The sequence below is a fragment of the Phyllopteryx taeniolatus genome, chromosome 7 (assembly GCF_024500385.1).
Source record: "Phyllopteryx taeniolatus isolate TA_2022b chromosome 7, UOR_Ptae_1.2, whole genome shotgun sequence".
Lineage (NCBI taxonomy): Eukaryota > Metazoa > Chordata > Actinopteri > Syngnathiformes > Syngnathidae > Phyllopteryx > Phyllopteryx taeniolatus.
Genome location: NC_084508.1, coordinates 25,716,355 through 25,735,231, shown reverse-complemented (window position 1 = coordinate 25,735,231; position 18,877 = coordinate 25,716,355). Strand labels below are relative to the sequence as shown.

At 41.4% G+C, this 18,877-nt stretch overlaps 1 protein-coding gene across 8 annotated transcripts in view; it reads left to right on the top strand.

The window, feature by feature from the left end:
• The window catches only part of lrp8 (low density lipoprotein receptor-related protein 8, apolipoprotein e receptor), a 175,824-nt gene that overhangs the window by 148,656 nt on the left and 8,291 nt on the right, over positions 1 to 18,877 (top strand). For 6 of the 8 annotated variants that reach the window (XR_009789510.1, XM_061780495.1, XM_061780492.1 and 3 more), the window contains 3 exons: positions 2,743 to 2,895; positions 6,149 to 6,541; positions 9,701 to 9,769. Coding sequence is in view for 7 of the 8 variants with exons in the window: in XM_061780495.1 (XP_061636479.1) it covers positions 2,743 to 2,895; positions 6,149 to 6,541; positions 9,701 to 9,769 (615 nt within the window). In the remaining variant the exon portion in view is untranslated. The other 2 variants (XM_061780496.1, XM_061780493.1) reach the window with 2 other exon arrangements.

Here is an 18,877-nt window from a genome sequence, read left to right as displayed (position 1 = left end):
CTACTACTACATACTGAGCAAAGGGTCTGAATACTTATGGCTGTGTGATATTTCAGCTTTTTTTTTTTTAATACATCTGCAAAGATTTCAACAATTCAGTTTTTTTCTGTCAATATGTGGTACTGTGTGGACATTAATGCGGACAAAAAAATGAACGTAAATGATTTTAGCAAATGGCTGCAATATAACAAAGAGTGAAACATTTAAGGGGGTCTGAATACTTTCCGTACCCACTGTATGTCATTTGGCTTCTGCTTTCATCATAAATGAATGTAATATCCTGTGCTCTATATGCCTGTTTTAAAATATATTTTATTTGTTTTTCATCTATCTTGGCTTTCATGTTTTATTTTTGGGGGGGGCGGGACAACAAGGAGAGTTAGAAGGGCACAGAAGTGATCCTTCCGCCACATCGTACGTCCAGAGTTTGCCAATCTTTATTTATCTCTTAATCTCATAGATTGATCCTGCACATTTGTGTGGAAAGCTTTCTTATTGCGTGACTTCATATGAATTCCTTGATGTACCGCTCCCTAAAACTACATGTTAGAGGCAGGAACGACCACAACCTGACCTATTTCTGGTGTCTTTCCAGTTGACATAAGGAACTTAATGTTTTAGTCTTCGGTTAGAGATGTGAATATTTCAGTATTTGAGCATAAAAAAAAGTTTTAACAGCCCGATCTCAACTTACCGCTCAAAAAAGCAATCGGCACATTGAGTTCCATCTTGCATCTGTCAGCGAAACTGAGACTGAGGGACTAGATCCCAACTTTGTTAATTTTTCTTATTCCAGGCTATGGATTGCCATTACTATGGCCAATTTGCCATAGTACAGTGGATATATAAAGTCTTCACACCTCTTCAAATGCCAGGTTTTTGTGATATGCAAAAATGAGACCAATATAAAACATGTCCAAACTTTTTCCACCATTATAGTGACCAGGGGCGTACTGAGCCCAAAATTCAGCCCGGGAATTTAGATGGAGAGGCCCCGGTGCGCACAATCGAAGACCGAATTTTTTTTTCTTCCTCCTGCATTGCAACGAAGCCCCAAATACTAACCTTCCTTCCTCCACTGAAAATATCTGTCAGCTTTGCACATTTTGGTTCACGTCTGGTGTGGGGGTAGGGGGCGGAGACAACCCGCTTAGGGCTCGTCTGCTGCTTAACAACAATTGTTGGTTGCACCGTGCACGGCACAACAGCAAGGGTCCGATGAAGTCAGAAATCATAAACACATGCTACAGCCTGCAAGCTATAATCTATACCGGTCGTCCAGCTGGCAGCCAGGACACAGCTTGGCGTGCACGGCGCACGCGACCGATGCGCTCGTGCACGGCTTTGTTGACATAAGGCTACCCTATAAGTCATCTTGTATTTGTCAAATAGTAGTCTGTAATTATGTTTTGTTAAAAGATGGCTGTATGTGTCGGAATTTATGCAGGAATTAGCCTATTCAAAAAAAAAAAAAAAAAAAAAAAGACACTTGACCTGGTCGGCCTGGAATGGGCCGGCCGTTCGGGAGTTGTCCCGAAATTCCCATTTGACACCCCGCCCCTGATTGTGACCTATAACCTGTACAACTAAACACAACCAGGTTATCTGAGTTGTTTATTTTTACTGATCCTCTCAAAAAGATTACTTTTTGTTTTCAATTGAGTTTTCCATGTTACACAGGTCACATTAATTGTGATTCTTTTTTTTTTTAATGACTTGTCTTAATCTAATCTTTTTTAAATACAGTATCACATAAACCTGGCATTTGAACAAAGATGTGTAGACATTTTATATCCACTTTATATCCCTTTCTGTTTTATTCTGAGGAAAGTCATAGAACACAGCCTGGCAACCAGCAATAAATAAGACAGACAATTTAAGATATGCCAGCTCCTTTAGCTAGACAGACCTCAAATCATTAACAAACAAGTCAACACACCAGCAGCTATTCGTTTACACTAATCCAATGATCTGTGTGCTTTGTTAAATGAAACTCCCTACCTTCATCAGAAAATGTAAATGTAATTTATATTCATCTGCATGGATTGGATACTCAGGTACAGCATAGCTTGAGCCTCTATCATGATCTGTATTATTTACTGTATTTCATAAACTTTTTTAAAATGATACCTTTGAAGTTGGTTTTCCCTTATCAAGTTCAGGTTATTACATGATTTTATGCACACATTGTATTTTCTGTTGATTAAGTAATATAGATGGTGTTGTCTTTTGATCTTGGCCAGGTATTTTTAAAAGAGTTCCTAATACTGGTTGTAATGTGTCAACAGTATGCTTTCAGTGACCACACGTGAAAGACCTGCAGATGAATTCATTTATGTTTCCTTCACATTCACCCACGCACACTAAGTTGTTGGTGATTCCACTTATACTTTAATGCTGACGGTACTGACCTAAACTCAAAAGTAGGGCTGCTCTTCAATTTTTAATAGACACTTTCTTCTTCCTTCCTACTTTTACTTAGCAGTTGTGCTCAACTGGATTTACGCAGTTTTGTCTCTCTTCACCAAACACTAGCATCCACAAATTTTGACAGTGTATTTAAATACATAAGAAATTATGTTTTTTCACTGGAATTATGGTATATATAATGTATATTATTGTAATCTGTAAAACGATGTTATGGCCTATTCTATGTTACTTAAGTGTGTCGTACAGTTCTAAAACTAAATCTATTTTGTGTGTGTGTGTCTGTGCGTGTGTGCGCGTGGGTGTCCTTTAAAGCCCCTGACGCCTGTAACATGGGGAGTCTTCCAAATGGTGGCTGTGAGTACCTTTGTTTAAAGGCACCCCAAATTACAGACCACTCCCCCAAATATACGTGTGCCTGTCCGGATGGAATGGAGCTGGGACCAGACATGAGGCGATGTGTCACAGGCAAGTCTAGACTTCATTAAAAAAAAAGGCAAATTCTGACAGTAACATACTGTTTTCATATACAACAGTAATAAAGTTGCATTCTGGGATACATTTGTGGGTAGCTTATCATTCTTCATTAAATACGGTGGTAATATATATATTCCAGCTGGGCGAGAGGCGGGGTACATCCTCAACTGGTCGCCAGCCAATCGCAGGACACAAACAAACAACCATTCGCACTCACATTCAGACCTACGGGCAATTTAGAGTCATCTAACAAAACATTTTTTGTATACTTCTTCAGACATCATTCTGTACCGGGGTATCATTTATTCCAGTGCAAAAGATTTTTCATCTATCACTTTTCTATACAGCTTGTCCTCATTTGCACCCTATCCCAGCTGACTGCTGGTCAAGGGGCAGGGTGCACCGCACTAGTTGTCATTTGTAGGGCACATATACACTGTAGACAAAACATCATTAGCAACAGCATTCACACCAATGGAGAATTAAGAGTCTTTAATTAAACTAACATGAAGTGTTTTGAGATGTGGGAGGCAGCCGAACTACCCTGAGAAAACCTGTAGAAGGACAGGGGAAAATATGCAAACCCAAACAGGTGGGCCTGGGCCAATATTTTAACCCTGAACCTCTTAACTGTGACACCGACATGCAAACCACTAATTCACCATTCTATCTGCAAAGGATATGTCCTCAAAATTGACCCAATAAGCCAATAATATAATTCTATATACAATTAAAAAATTAAATATATATTTTTTTTATTGTATATAGAATTATATTATTGGCTTATTGGGTCAATTTTTTTTCTACTTGTAATGTGAGTATTTTTAATCAACATGTTTAGTCCAACTTTCTTCAACATTCAACAATTCACTTTAACTGAAGATTTAGCCAGATATGAATATTGTCATTTTGGGCCTAACAATACAAAGTGTGGTTAAATGCAGGACACAGTGAAACCTGATTGTGATTAAATACAGCGGAGGAAATAATTATATGATTCCTCACTGATTTTGTAAGTTCACCCACTGACAAAGGCATAAGCGGGCTATAACTTTAACAGTAGGTTCATGTTAACAGTAAGAGACAGATTATCAAAAAGAAAATCACATTAAAAAAATAAATAAATACAAATTTATTTGCATTTCATTAAGTGGAATAAGTATTTGATCCCCTACCAACAATAAAGAATTCTGGTTCCCACAGACTAGTCCTCTCACTTTAAGAAAGTACTCCTAATCTAAACTCGTTAGCTGTATGAAAGATACCTAAAGTATTGCAACGTGTTAACTGTATAAAGACACCTGTCCACAGAATCAATCAATCAGATACCAACCTCTCCATCATGAGCAAGACCAAAGAACTTTTAAGGATATCAGGGACAAGATTGTAGACCTGCACAAGGATAGAATGGGCTACAAAGACCATTGGCAAGAGGCTGGGTGAGAAGGAGACAACTGTGCAATAATTACAAAATGGAAGAAACAATTTCCGTCAATCTGGGGCTCCTCACAAGATTCCACCTCGTGGGGTATCGATGATCATGAGAGAGGTTCGGCATCAGTTCAGAACTACTGTACATGGGAGGAGCTTGTTAATGAACTCAAGGCAGATGGGACCAGTCACCAAGAAAAACATTGGTAACACACTACGCCATAATGGATTACATTCCTGCAGCGCCCTTAAAGTCCCCCTGCTCAAGAAGGCACATGTACAGGCCCGTCCGAAGTTTGCCAGTGAACACCTGAATTATTCAGAGAACGATTGGGAGAAGGTGGTGTGGCCAGATGAAGCCAAAATCGAGCTGTTTGGAATCAATTTGACTTGACGTGTTTGGAGGAAGAGGAATTCGGACTTTGACCCCAAAAACACCATCACCAACGTCAAGCATGGAAGTGGAAGAAATATGCTTTGGGGGTGTGTCTTTTGAGGGAAATATGGATGGAGTCTGGTACTGTGAAGTCCTGAGTTACAACCTCCTCCTCTCAGCCAGAAAACTTAAAATGGGTCATGGATGGGATTTACAGAATGACGATGACCCAAAGCACACAGCCACGGAAACAAAAGTGTGGCTAAAGAAGAAGCACATTGAGGTCAGTGAGTGCCCTCGTCAGTCTCCGGACCTAAATCCCCTACAAAATCTGTGGAGGGAGCTGATGCTTGGAGTTGCCAAGGTGCAGCCTTAAAACCTTAATGTTTTGGGGAGGATCTGCTAAGAGGAGTGGTCCAAAATTCCTCCCGAGATGTGTGCAAAACTGGTGATCAACTACAAGAAACATCTGACCTCTGTACTGGCCAACAAGGGGTTCTCCACCAAGTGCCAAGTCATGTTTTGATAGGGGGTCAAATACTCATTTCCCTCAATGAATTGCAAAATAATTTGAAACTTTTTTTTCATGTGATTTTCTCGACGTTTTTGATATCCCTGTTAGAATACACCTACCATTAAAATTACAGACCGTTCATGTCTTTGTCAATGGGTAAACTTCAAAATCAGTGAGGGATCAAATATTATTTCCTCCACTGTATCTGTCCATCTTGGATTTACCTAATGCTAATGTTTACTTCTCTGCACTTCACTGCATTGAGGGAAATATGGATGGAGTCTGGTACTGTGAAGTCCTGAGTTACAACCTCCTCCTCTCAGCCAGAAAACTTAAAATGGGTCATGGATGGGATTTACAGAATGATGATGACCCAAAGCACACAGCCACGGAAACAAAAGTGTGGCTAAAGAAGAAGCACATTGAGGTCATGGAGTGCTCTCGCCAGTCTCCGGACCTAAATCCCCTACAAAATCTGTGGAGGGAGCTGATGCTTGGAGTTGCCAAGGTGCAGCCTTAAAACCTTAATTTTTTGGGGAGGATCTGCTAAGAGGAGTGGTCCAAAATTCCTCCCGAGATGTGTGCAAAACTGGTGATCAACTACAAGAAACATCTGACCTCTGTACTGGCCAACAAGGGGTTCTCCACCAAGTAGTACCAAGTCATGTTTTGATAGGGGGTCAAATACTAATTTCCCTAAATGAATTTCAAAATAATTTGAAACCTCTTTTTCATGTGATTTTCTCGACGTTTTTGATATCCCTGTTAGAATATACCTACCATTAAAATTACAGACCGTTCATGTCTTTGTCAATGGGTAAACTTCAAAATCAGTGAGGGATCAAATATTATTTCCTCCACTGTATCTGTCCATCTTGGATTTACCTAATGCCAATGTTTACGTTTCTGTTTCTACTGTGCAGTCCGAGCAAGATCAAAAACAACAACAGCAGTTCCTACCAGCACCACCACCACTACTACTACTACTACTACAACCACTACATCTACCACAACCACCATGGCGAGCACAACAACAAAAGCCACACTTGTTCCCACCACAACGGTAGCAGCCACAGCCACCACTACTGCTGCCTCTACCACACTCACAACAACAACCAGGCGCCTGGCAACAGCCGAACCCCACCAGAAACCCAGGGGGACCTCCACTGAGCACCCTCGAACACCTGCTGCCACAAGTACACAGACCAGTTTCAGCAGCACCAGTCAGACATCAACATCCACGCACACGCCCCTACTGGGCTCAGTGGCCCCAAGCAGCATTCACAAAGAGAGCAACACCAACCTGTCACACAGAGGTAAGAATCACCCTCAGCAGGTTCAATGCAAAGTGCGTTAAATCATGTGAGTTGAGCATGCAGCATGTGTGTTCACTTGTGTGTGAGATCCTCTGCAGCCACTACTGCCATGATTGTTCCCAGCCATCATCACAGCAGGGAGCTGAAATGCCTTTTTGAAAACTACCACTTTCTGTGTACAAATTCTTCCCCTTTAGTTCTATCTCGAGCCATCTATTTACTGGACATTGTATTTCACCAGTTGCTTTTCTTTCTATCACTCACTTACAAGGCTGTTGCACAGGGTCCCTCGTGAGAACTATGTAACAGAGGTGTCAGAACTAAGGAACGACAGTCCTTACTCCCCTTGCTTGCTCCCTGTTTTCACCTCCCGCTACTTTGTCCTCACTCACTTTTTTGACAGCATCTCTCTTTGTCTTTCTCTGCCTGCCCCCATTCTCCCATCCAGCCCTCACTCACACTGTCTAAAACTGGTTCAAACGCAAATTAAGCTTTACCACTATTTCCACACAAAAAAAAAATAACAGCGCTTTATAACCGCTTCTTGAACAATGCTTGACAAAGCACTAAGCCTTAATTGTGCATAGAAGGAGGAGAACAATTCTGGATGGCAACACAAAGCAGAATTGATAAACCACTGTACCGAAAATCTCATAGGACAAAAAGCCTTTGTAGTAACCACATTTTTTGGTATTTACTGCATGAATACATAAAATGGTGGTAAATGACATGTCCGTCGCTCTCATCGTTTTTTTTGTTTTTTTTTGTTATATTGCAACAAAATGGCATTCTTCCACCAACAGAGTCAACAGCTGAACAGATGTTTAATACAGACCATAAAGGTTAAACAGAACAAATTCAGTTGGATCATCAGGCTATTGAATAAGCATGATAGATAGACAGATAGATCAACTAGATGCTCACAGTTGTTAGTTATTTTATACATGCAATGCAGCATGTTCGCTAGCCTTTTGTCACAAGGGTACAGGCAAATTTGCAAGTGAAATGTTGGATAGTCTCAGGGTCTTCTGGGTCCTGTCAGCTGAGTGGAGCAGCTATTGTTACAAGACTGATTCTGCAAGTTAGAGAGCAAAATTGAAGAGTTGTTTGTTTGACAGTTGGAACAAAAGGCAAAATTGGGACCTTGGTAAGATAAATGTGAACACTAGTTAGAAGAAAAATAAACTATATACAAGCAAAAGTCAAGAGTGAATAAAAGACACTATAGTGATCCAGTGCTGTTTAAGAGCTTCAGAGTGTTAGAAGGCGATGACTAAGACAGGAGAAAAATATGTGTGGTAAATAAGGCAAAAGTGCAAAGTTGTTCGGGGTCAGCGATGTGGAATTATAGAGAACGGCTTGCCTCATCACTTTTGGGGCCTTTTTTTTCCACACAAACCAAAAATCTAATTCCTCTTGTTTCAGAGGTTTTCACAAGTACTCCAGATGAGAGCTCAAGCAGAAACTGAGTAGAAAATGGGGCATGAACAAGACATGTCTCCATGCCCATGGGCCATAATTTTTAACTCAGTTTGCTCTGTCAAGTCAGCTGTAACACATGCTGAGCAGCGGCTGGCATTTTGTCGGAAGATAAAGCTAATGCCTGTATCAGACTACAAGATAAATTTGGTCTTTCACAATTGCACTATGTCAGACTACTGCCATAAAAACTTGCTGTATCTCACTCAGACAGTGGCAACACTACACGTGGTATTCTGATACCACCGTATCCCGTCTTTTACGATCACTGGGCTTTATCTTGTCAAATCAAACACTATCGGGGAGACGTGACCAGAAAACATGCCACGTTTCACCACAACCGGAAACAACCGTTACCATGGCGACAATTGTTGTCAAACAATGGATCGCCATGGCAATGTTGGGGGGAAAAAAAGAACAAAAAGAGGGGGAAAAAAACTGAGGTGTCACCGGGTGCTCGGGAGATGATGTTTTGGATTATCCATTCAAGGATTGCTTGACATATGTGCAAGTACTTTTAATACGATACGGCTCGCAAGCAGGCCACAAAACGTTATGTAGCCTAGCAAGCTAGTGCTAGCACTAATGTTTGTACGTAAACATGCCAGTGTTCTGTCAAATCATGCTCTAAAGCTTCGGTAAACTTTGGCTTGCACGTGTAAATAAATGTTGACAACGGCGACCAAGTATGTTGACAAAGGCAAGCACGGGAGGCGATGCGCCGGTCAAAATACGCAATCCTATTGGTCAACGTCAAGGTGCGCTGTTGGAGAGTTGTCGATATGTTACACTACTCTGAAGAAGTCCAAGAAATCAAACATGCTAAACTTTTCATTTTGGTGTTGTAGGACTATCAAATTGTCGGTCGGGGGTTATGTCACACTACAAGAAGTTTTGTCGTTCCCAACATATATTGCCGGGCCTGATCAAGGAAATCGCCCATGATAGCTAATCGCACCAATATCTGAGCTGAATTCCTGTCCTCAACAGGGAATGTAGGAAGGTGGAAGAAAGAGGGAAGGGAAACAGGAGCTGTAATACACACCTCATATGCTCATATAAAAACCTGACATGAGATTTTCTCTAGGATACAGTTTTATTTGGATCCCAAGTTGAGTGCTCTTATAACAGTATAGATTAATTCAAATACATTTTCATTTGTACTCCTTGGAACTGCATCTGGCAATAGTGTAAATCTGGTCTAAACCTTTTTTGATTTGGAATAACTGACACCAAATGGCCAACTTCCTTGACTTGCCGTGGTCCCAGGAGGCGGGAGTTTAGACCAACATTCTGCCACCAAATTGTCACATACGCCAGGTGGATGTCAAAGAACACACCCTCGTTGTGCCGGTACGCCCAGCTTGTCACAGAGCGGTCTGACACATTGGCAAATGCGTGCAGCTAGCCTTGCGTTTGCACAATTATCAAGGTACGCCAGTTTTTGCTCTCCACTGTAGATGTGCTGTCTAAACTAATAATTTCATATGATATACTTTATGGATGAATAGGGATAATTATCTGTTCTTTTACAGTATTTTGCAAGTACTGTATGATTCACACATCATGCTTTCTTGCTGCAGAAAAAAAATATTCTCCTCTAGCAAGGTATTTGGGGATGATTTTGAAAATAACTTTGGACTGTTGCATCTCTCTCTCTCTCTCTTCCTTCCATCACAGCTGCGGGTGATCACTACCTTATAGGCAACAACATCACAGTTGCTGTCTTGGGGATAGTCATTCCTATCGGTGAGTTCTCTTGACTTTCTAGCCGTGTTGTCTTGGCTTTTTGCTTGCCTGCTTTTCCCTCCTGGCTTTTCCCTCTGTGATTGTTGTGTGTGTGTGCATGTACAGTACATGCATGAGTATGACTTAAAAAGCATTTTTCTCCCACCTGCCCGATTTAACTGACTTAATCTGTGGGTTTAAACAGTCAAAATCTTTGGCTAGCCTCAGTGGTGTTCTATCAGAAAATACCCAATGGTTTAGTAATTTTGTACAATTCTGTACTATTATTCAACTACAGCCCCCTGGTCCCATGGCTAGATGAAGCTATTACGAGCCAGTAAGCTCATTAGTCAGCGGCGGCCTTTGTAATGTGCACATTACAATATGTCATTATTAAGAGGATTCGAGCAAGTGGGGAGCTCTGTTCATGTTCTGCCATCACATTTGACTGGCTGCAAATAGCATTAAATTCCCACTTTGAGCATACTGTTTGCTCCCATTGCAATCTATCTAAGTGTCATGACCCTTTGGAACTCAAGTTACATACTGTACATATTTGTTCAAAGGAGATAAAACAGCAAAAGGCTGACCAAGAATTGATTGGGAGAAATGTATTTATCTATTTGTGTATTTCTCTAATGAGTGTTAAGTTCTGACTTAGTAAATCGCAATGTCAGTAAAGTGTTAAAAAAAAAAATTATATTGGGCCACAACATGAAAGAACAAAAAAATGCATGCACACCTTGTTTATATGTTTATTTTTTGTTACGCAACTTCATTTTAAAAACAATATGTTAATAAAACTACTTCACCTTTGCTAAAATAATTCATTCACTTGGTAAGCCCCTTCTACATTGCTGTAAAATTAAGGACTTATCCACCTTTTTTTCATCTGCTGTGTATAAACTGTACAGACTAGTTATAGGGGGACCAACTCACGTCAGACAATATGGCGCAAATGCTCTCCAACTTTATCCAAATGCTTCATAGTGGGTAACTATTAGTCCGATGATAAAGTGTGAACAGTAAGACCACTAGGGTCAAATGTGTAATGCAAACACTATGATTTTTTTTTTACATTTGTCCAAATACCACCAATTTACAAGGATGGACACAAAACATTCAGTTCCTTAATGTAACACATTGACGGATATGACACAAATCTTGACATTCTGTTAATAAAAGCATAGACCTTACTTTATGTAACATCAGACTATGAGTGGCACATCAGCCAAATTGAATGTTAATTAATGGCTTTGGTGTAGACACATTGGACATTTTTGAAAGGCAATTTGTTGTGACCAGTCCTATAATCATGTTCTTTAATCTGCATTTTGATATGTATCATCTACCTAGTGGATGTCAATCACTATTGTTTGTTTATAGTGTTCACTCATACACACATTTGTGACTGACCCAAATCAAAAAGATAAATACATTTTTTGGTTTTATAGAACCTTACATGTGGGAACAAAACCAAAAGGTGGTAGATTCAGTTTATTTATTTATTTTAACTTTAGGAATTACAGATGAACAGTAGGCTTGCAAAGATATTCTATATTCTAGCAATCAGTTTTAAAAAAATGGAGTAAAGTTACTGTATTGGTCCTTCTTAGCGATTGTTGACTTTTTAGTGCGATAACTTTTGTTACGTTTTAAGGTTTTAATTATATCAGATAGATATAATTACTGTAATTTCTCATGTATAATGTGCACACGTATAACACGCACCCCCAAAGTTGACCTCAAAATTCTGGAAAACCCTTCTACCTATGTATAATGGATTTTTACAATGCATGATTTTGCCTCTCCCCGTATGATCAAAACATGAAGTACTATCTGTATTTTGTTTGTATTTTCAAATAATTATTCTGATGTTAAGCACTTTATTTGAAGACGTAAAACTTTATTTTTATTTAGTTGCCCTTATTTTGAAATTCACAGCCCTCCTTTTATTTAGTAAATGAGAAAACACACAGTTGTGCTCACATGTTTGATTACCCAGGCAGAATTTGTAAGATGGGTACAATTCTTAAAGAAAACATTAAAGGCCAGGCGAAACACATTTACTTTTATTTTAATAGGATTAAAATTAAACTGTCAAGCATTTCAGAAAAGCGAAACATAACCATAAAGAAATTATTGATGGTTGTTGTTCAGTCATCAGGCGTATTTATAAAAAAAAAAAAAAAAAAAAAAAACAATATTTCACAAATTCTGCCAGGGTATGTAAACTTAGTATGTGTATATGTACCCCTGTCATGTTGGAATGAAAGCGTAGGCTACACCTTTTTTCATAGCCACTAGGTGGCGCTGGCATATTAGAATGAAAGTGTACACCTTTCTCATAACCTCTAGGTGGCGGTGGCATATTGAAATGAACGTGTATCGCTTTTTCATAACCTCTAGATGGCGGCATACATTTATAAAATGGTAAAGTTTTTATCATTTTCCCCTATACCTGTGTCTCATGCGCACCATTGATTTTTTTTTTTTTTTACATTTTGTTGGTGGGGGGAATGCGCATTATACACGAGAAGTTACGGTAACTAACATTCAGAAACTTGTATTGGTGCCAGTCAAGCACCATAAAAATAATAATGAGGGCTGGTTCACACATGGATTGTAAGCGTGTTGCACCCTTTTGGGGACATAGACAAAGGTATTGCAGTGACAATGTTATGTACTATACATTCAACAACACTAGCTTTTCTTACACCATATGTGCCCCTCATGGAATTAAAAGAATTCACTTAACTCAGTAGTTACCACAACAAACTCCTTCATGGTAAAGCAAAGCAAAGCAAATGTATTTATATAGTGCATTTCATACACAAGGTGACTCAATGTGCTTTACATGATTAAAAGCATTTAAAAACAAAGAAAAAAACAGCTTATAAACATTTAAAACAAAGAGAAAAAAAATAAAAGTACAATTAAAACAGCGTACAGTGCAAGAAATACCATTTAAAAGTGGAAATGCACAAAAAAGCATGAGAAAAAAGAAGAGTTTTTAACCTGGACTTCAAACATTCACACTTGGTGCTGACGTCACTTCTGTTGGCAACTTATTCCATTTGTGTGCGGCTTAATAGCTAAATGCTGCTTCACCATGGGCTTTGGACTCTGTGCTCCACTATTTGACCTGAGTCTGTCGATCTCAGAGCCCTACTCGGTTTATATTCCGTTAGCATTTCTAAAATTCTAAAGGATTTAGAGAAACCATTGCGTGTAAAAAGAGATGTTCTACAACAAATAATTGAACTCATTCTGAAAGTACAAAAAGACCTAGCAGATATAAAGAAACTACTGTAAAATTCAGATGCTGCAGAAAATCCACTTTTCGATAAACATGAAGTAAATTACCAAATGTTCTCATAAGAGAGTGGCTAAGCTTTATGGATGATCCAAAAAAATTTCATGAAATCAAACTAGTTTGTAAAGCTCTCATCTTTCGTAAAAAAAACAAACAAACAAAAAAAACTGTTGTGAAAGTTGAACGTTGAAACCTATGTTGGTTAGGGAGTCAAATACCCCTAGAATCCTCAGGAAAATGTGGAAGCAAGCAGGCATCCCCAAGGAAAGCATATAAAGATGGTTCTTCCATCCCAGGAGATAGAAATACTTGTAATGACAAATGTACAGTGGGTGGCGATGACAAGCCCGACAACAAAATCTTTCTCTGTAGAATGTTCAGAAGACTTAAACTACATGAAAAGAAAGCAGCTGTAAAATAAATGTCATGTTGATGAATATAGATGCAAAGACAGACTTGTAAAAACAGATGTTTCATAAATGAAATACATCAAATGACCATTACTTTCTCTGTCCTAAAGGAGAACACAGAAAAAGCACCTTTGCTCAGGAGAAGGAAAATTCTTTGTCCAAATTTTCACCCAAAACTGCATAAAAAAAGAGAGGTTTTTAGAAATAAAGCTTGCACTTTTGCTGATTTTCAAGAAAATTAAGAAAGTGATGCTGCGTCATCATGATGCTATTTGAAGTAACCACCAGTGCAGGCCAAAGAACTGAAACATTATTTGACTTTGGTTCAAAAAGAACTACATTGGTTCAAAAAGAACTACATTACTCACAAAGCTCGTTCCAGACTAAGACTGCGAAGTAAAACGCTGTTTGGTTGTGCAAAGAGTAGGTAATATGAGAGTGAATACAAAGCATTACGTTCCCAAAATCAGGATTCAGACTCCAGAGTGAGCAGACGTCCTCTCCTAAAGCATCACACACGTTTTTCTTTGAATAAAAATGAAGCAAGAATTATAAAAGAGAACATTGTTTCTCTGCAAATGTTTGCAGCCAATTTAACCAGAATCATGAATAAGACATTTGCCCCAAAAAACTAACATATGCTTTTAATCCTTTCCAGTTCTTCGAATTGACATAAATGATGCAAAAACTTTATAATTTTACATTATCAAAAAAAAACCCTCCTTGAGCCGTCACCTTATCGTGGTGGAAGGGTTTGTGTGTCCCAATGGTCCTAGGAGCTAAGTTGTCTGTGCCTTTATGCCCCTGGCTGGGTCATCCATGGCAAACAGGTCCTAGGTGAGGCACCAGAAAAAGCAAGGCTCTAAATACCCCTATGATGATTGAAAAAAGAGGAAAACATTTTCCCTTGCCTGGACGCGGGTCACCGGGGCCCCCCTCTGGAACCAGGCCTGGAGGTGGGGCTCGAAGGCGAGCGCCTGGTAGCACAGCTTGAAAGGGCAACGTGGGTCCCCCTTCCCATGGGCCCACCACCTGTGGGAAGGGCGATAGGGGTCGGGTGCATTGTGAGCTGGGCGATGACCGAAGGCAGGGACCTTGGCGATCCGATCCCGGCTACAGAAGCTGGCTCTAGGGACGTGGAACGTCACCTCTGTGGCCTCCACACACAGCTTGGGCTCTGGTACCTGTCCTCTCGAGAAGAGTTGAGCTCTCTTCCACTCTGCAGTTGCCCACGGTGAGAGGCACTGAGCAGATGTGGGTATACTCATTGCCCCCCCGGCTTAACGCCTTCAGGTGGGGGGACGGGTCCTGACTGTTGTTTGTGCCTATGCACCAAACAGCAGTTCAGAGTACCCACCCTTTTAGGAGTCCTTGGAGGGGGTGCTGGAGAGCGCTCCCGCTGGTGAGTCCATCGTTCTGCTGGAGGACTTCAATGCTCACGTGGGCAATGACAATGAGACCTGGAGGGCCGTGATTGGAAGGAACGGCCCCCCCCAATCAGAACCCGAGTGGTGTTCTGTTATTGGACTTATGTGCTCCCCACGGATTGTCCATAACGAACATCATGTTCAAGCATAAGGGTGTCCACACGTGCACTTGGCACCAGGACACCCTAGGTCGCAGTTCGATGATTGACTTTGTGGTCGTGTCATCGGACTTGCAGCCGTATTTCTTGGACACTCGGGCGAAGAGAGGGATGGAGCTTTCAACTGATCACCACCTGGTGGTGAGTTGGCTCCGATGCTGGGGGAAGATGCCAGTCCGATCTGGGAGGCCCAAACCTATTGTGAGGGTCTGCTGGGAACGTCTGGCAGAATCCTCTGTCAGAAGGAGTTTCAACTCCCACTTCCGCCACTTCAGGCTGCCCTTTGTCACCGATTCTGTTCATAACTTTTATGGACAGAATTTCTAGGCGCAGCCGAGGCAGAGAGGGGGTCCGGTTTAGTGGCCTCAGTATTGCGTCTCTGCTTTTTGCAGATGATGTGGTTCTTTTGGCTTCATCAAACCGTGATCTCCAACTCTCACTGGAGCGGTTCGCAGCCGAGTTTTAAGCGGCTGGGATGAGAATCAGTACCTCCAAATCTGAGACCATGTTCCTCATTCAGAAAAAACGGTGCAGTGCCCTCTCCAGGTAAGGGATGAGATCCTGCCCCAAGTGGAGGAGTTCAAATATCTTGGGGTCTTGTTCACAAATGAGGGAAGAATGGAACGGGAGATCGACAGGCAGATCGGTGCAGCGTCTGCAGTGATGCGGACTTTGTATCGGTCCGTTGTAGTGAAGAAGTCTCAATTTACTGGTCGATCTACGTTCCTACCCTCACCTCTGGTCGCGACCGAAAGAACAAGATCCTGGATATAAGCGGCCGAAATGAGTTTCCTTCGCAGGGTATCCGGACTGTCCCTTAGAAATAGGGTGAGAAGCTCGGTCATCCGGGAGGGGCTCAGAGTAGAGCCGCTGGTCCTCCGCATTGAAAAAGAGCCAGATGAGGTGGCTCGGGCATGTGATTACTATGCCTCCCGGACGCCTCCCCAGTGAGGTGTTCCGGGCACGTCCCACCGGGGGTATACCCTGGGGATAACCCAGGACACGCTGGAGGGGCTACGTCTCTCGGCTGGCCTGGGAACACCTCGGGTTCCCCTCGGAAGAGTTGGAAGAAGTGGCTGGGGAGAAGGAACTCTGGGATTCCCTGCTGAGGCTGCTGCCCCCGTGACACGACCTCGGATAAGCGGAGGAAAATGAATAAATAAATGAATGAATTAATTATCCAAAATATAGTATAACTAACAGCTTAGAAAGGCGTTCAACAGGGCTTCAAAGGACCCTAACGGTGGAATTCCCAACACTGACACAATCAATTGAGTAATAAAATTTCCACAGGTAAACCTATCAGGATGGAATCTAACAGGGTGGAACTTTATTCATTCAAATTAGCCATTGCTCCATAAAATAGCAAATTTCAGCTTCCTATCTGTTCACAAAAAGGAATGTTTAAATATGTCTATGGCCACGCCTAACTCTTCCCACACCCTAGTTTTTGCCTCAGCGACCACAAATGCTGTATTCGCATGGCTAACCGGTACCCATCAGCTGCCTCTGTAGTCCTACAAACCAAAAATGCCCGATAGGACTCCTCCTTCAGCTTGACGGCATCCCTTACCGCTGGTGTCCACCACCATGTTCAGGGATTACCACCACGACAGGCACCGACCACTTTACGCCCACAGCTTTGGTCGGCCGTCTCGACAATGGAGGCACGGAACAATTGTCTGACTCAAGTGTCCCACGCCTCACCCGAGACGTGGGCGTAGTTCTGTCGGAGGTGGGAGTTGAAACTCCTTCTCACTGGGGACTCTGCCAGACATTACCACCAGACCCTCACTTTATGTTTGGGTCGGCCCGGCCCGGCATCTTCCGCCACCATCGGAGCCAACTCACCACCAGGTGGTGATCAGTTGCCAGCACCGTGCCTCTCTTCACCCGAGCGTCCAAGACATGAGGCCGCTAGTCTGAATACACGACCACAAAGTCGATCCTCGAACTGCGACCTACGGTGTCGTGGTGTCAAGCGCACATGTGGACACCCTTGTGTCTGAACATGGTTTTTGTTCTGGATAATCCATGATGAGCACAGAAGTTCACTCGGGTTCTCTTTGAGCTTGCTTTGTCTGGTCCCTCACTTAGGACCTGTTTGCGATGGGTGACCCTACAAGGTGTGTGAAGCCCCAGACAACTTAGCTCCTAGGATCACTGGCACAGACAAACCCCTCCACCACGATAAGGTGACGACTCCAGGAGGGGGAATTTACAAAACAGTCTACAAGGATATTTTGTGTTCATGTTGGAAGCAAGATCATAATCTATGACGAAAAGAAATCATCATCAGAATTGTATTTATTTTAATTAAAATAAGTCTTTTCATAGGAACAGAAGAAGTACTAATAGCCAGGAATGACCCCTATTCTACAAAATGGGATTAAGACTAAAATGTAATTTAAGGTTCATCATATGAGATCTCTTTCAGCTCTTATATTGAGCACAGGGGCAGCTCTCAAACGGTGTACTGCTATTTTCCCACTCTCTACAATTAAGATATCAACTCAGTTCATTATAAAAGACCCCAAGATTATTAACCCCTGCTCATCCGTTGCTCATTCAACCCGCAACCTATTCATTGAGGCAGTAAATCCCCTCATTCTGCATTTTTGGCAGATTTGAAACGTTAATTATTGTCACAGGTCTACAAGGACTGGATTTCTGTGCTTCCATCCACTAATGAACCGCGCCCACCCAGCATCTCCTCAAGGGGAATCAGCCTGACTATTATAATCAGTACTTAGCCAAATTCTGTCATTTATGGTCGCTTGTAATTGGAGTGAAATATTCTAAATGAGACAGAAGCAGATGTTTTCAACCCAATGGGCATATAGAGAGTAAAAAAAGAGGGGTGTGGAGTTTCATCCCAGTCAAAGAGGGATCTCAAGTGCATCAGAATCAGAATCATCTTTATTTGCCATGTCCAAAAAACACACAAGGAATTTGTCTCCAGTAGTTGGAGCCGCTCTAGTACGACAACAGACAGTCAATTGACAGAGAACACTTTTGAGACATAAAGACATTGACAAAAAACAGTCACTGAGCAATAAGGGTTGCTAGTTATCTGGTAATGCCGGTACATGTCTAACACAAGGGAAATTACAAAACTATTTCCATCATTGATGTCATAGACCCCTATACAAACATGTATTTGTGCACTAGTTACAGGTACTGTAGGGTAGCCGTGATAATTAGGGAAAAGAGACTTGGCTTTTCTGAAACCCTCCAAAAGGCTAACAGCCCTTCACTCTGCTTTCATCACGGTTCCAATTCCAAACACAATTATCACTCATCCTTAAGACTCATGTAAACCACATAAAGGTAGCACATTAAAACAGTACTAGCAGCTAAGTAACAAGGTAACATTGATAGGCTTTTATTGTGGGGAGGGAAAAAAATTATAATTTCTTGGATTTAGGCTCAGAAAGATTCATTACAAAAGGATTTTTTTCAGTCCCATGCATGTATGCTGTTTATGTGTGTATGTTGGAGGTAGAATGTATGTACAGTAAAACGATGCATGCAGGTGGTCATTGTTGCAATTGGCGCATGTGCGTTCATCTTTCTGTTTTTTATTCAAAATGTGGCCTGAGGATGAATGTAATGGGATGTACTGTCAATGTCATATGAAGGCTCTTTGTTTTATTTTCAGCATAATTTTTGTCACCTTATTTATTAATTTCCTGGCAGGGGGGGCCTTCAGGTCTCCTTTTGCCAATGATTAGGCCATGGCTGTTCACAACTATCCAAGCCCTTCACTACAATATATTGCTTGGGTATATAAAGTAATACAAATTGGTTGTTATCAG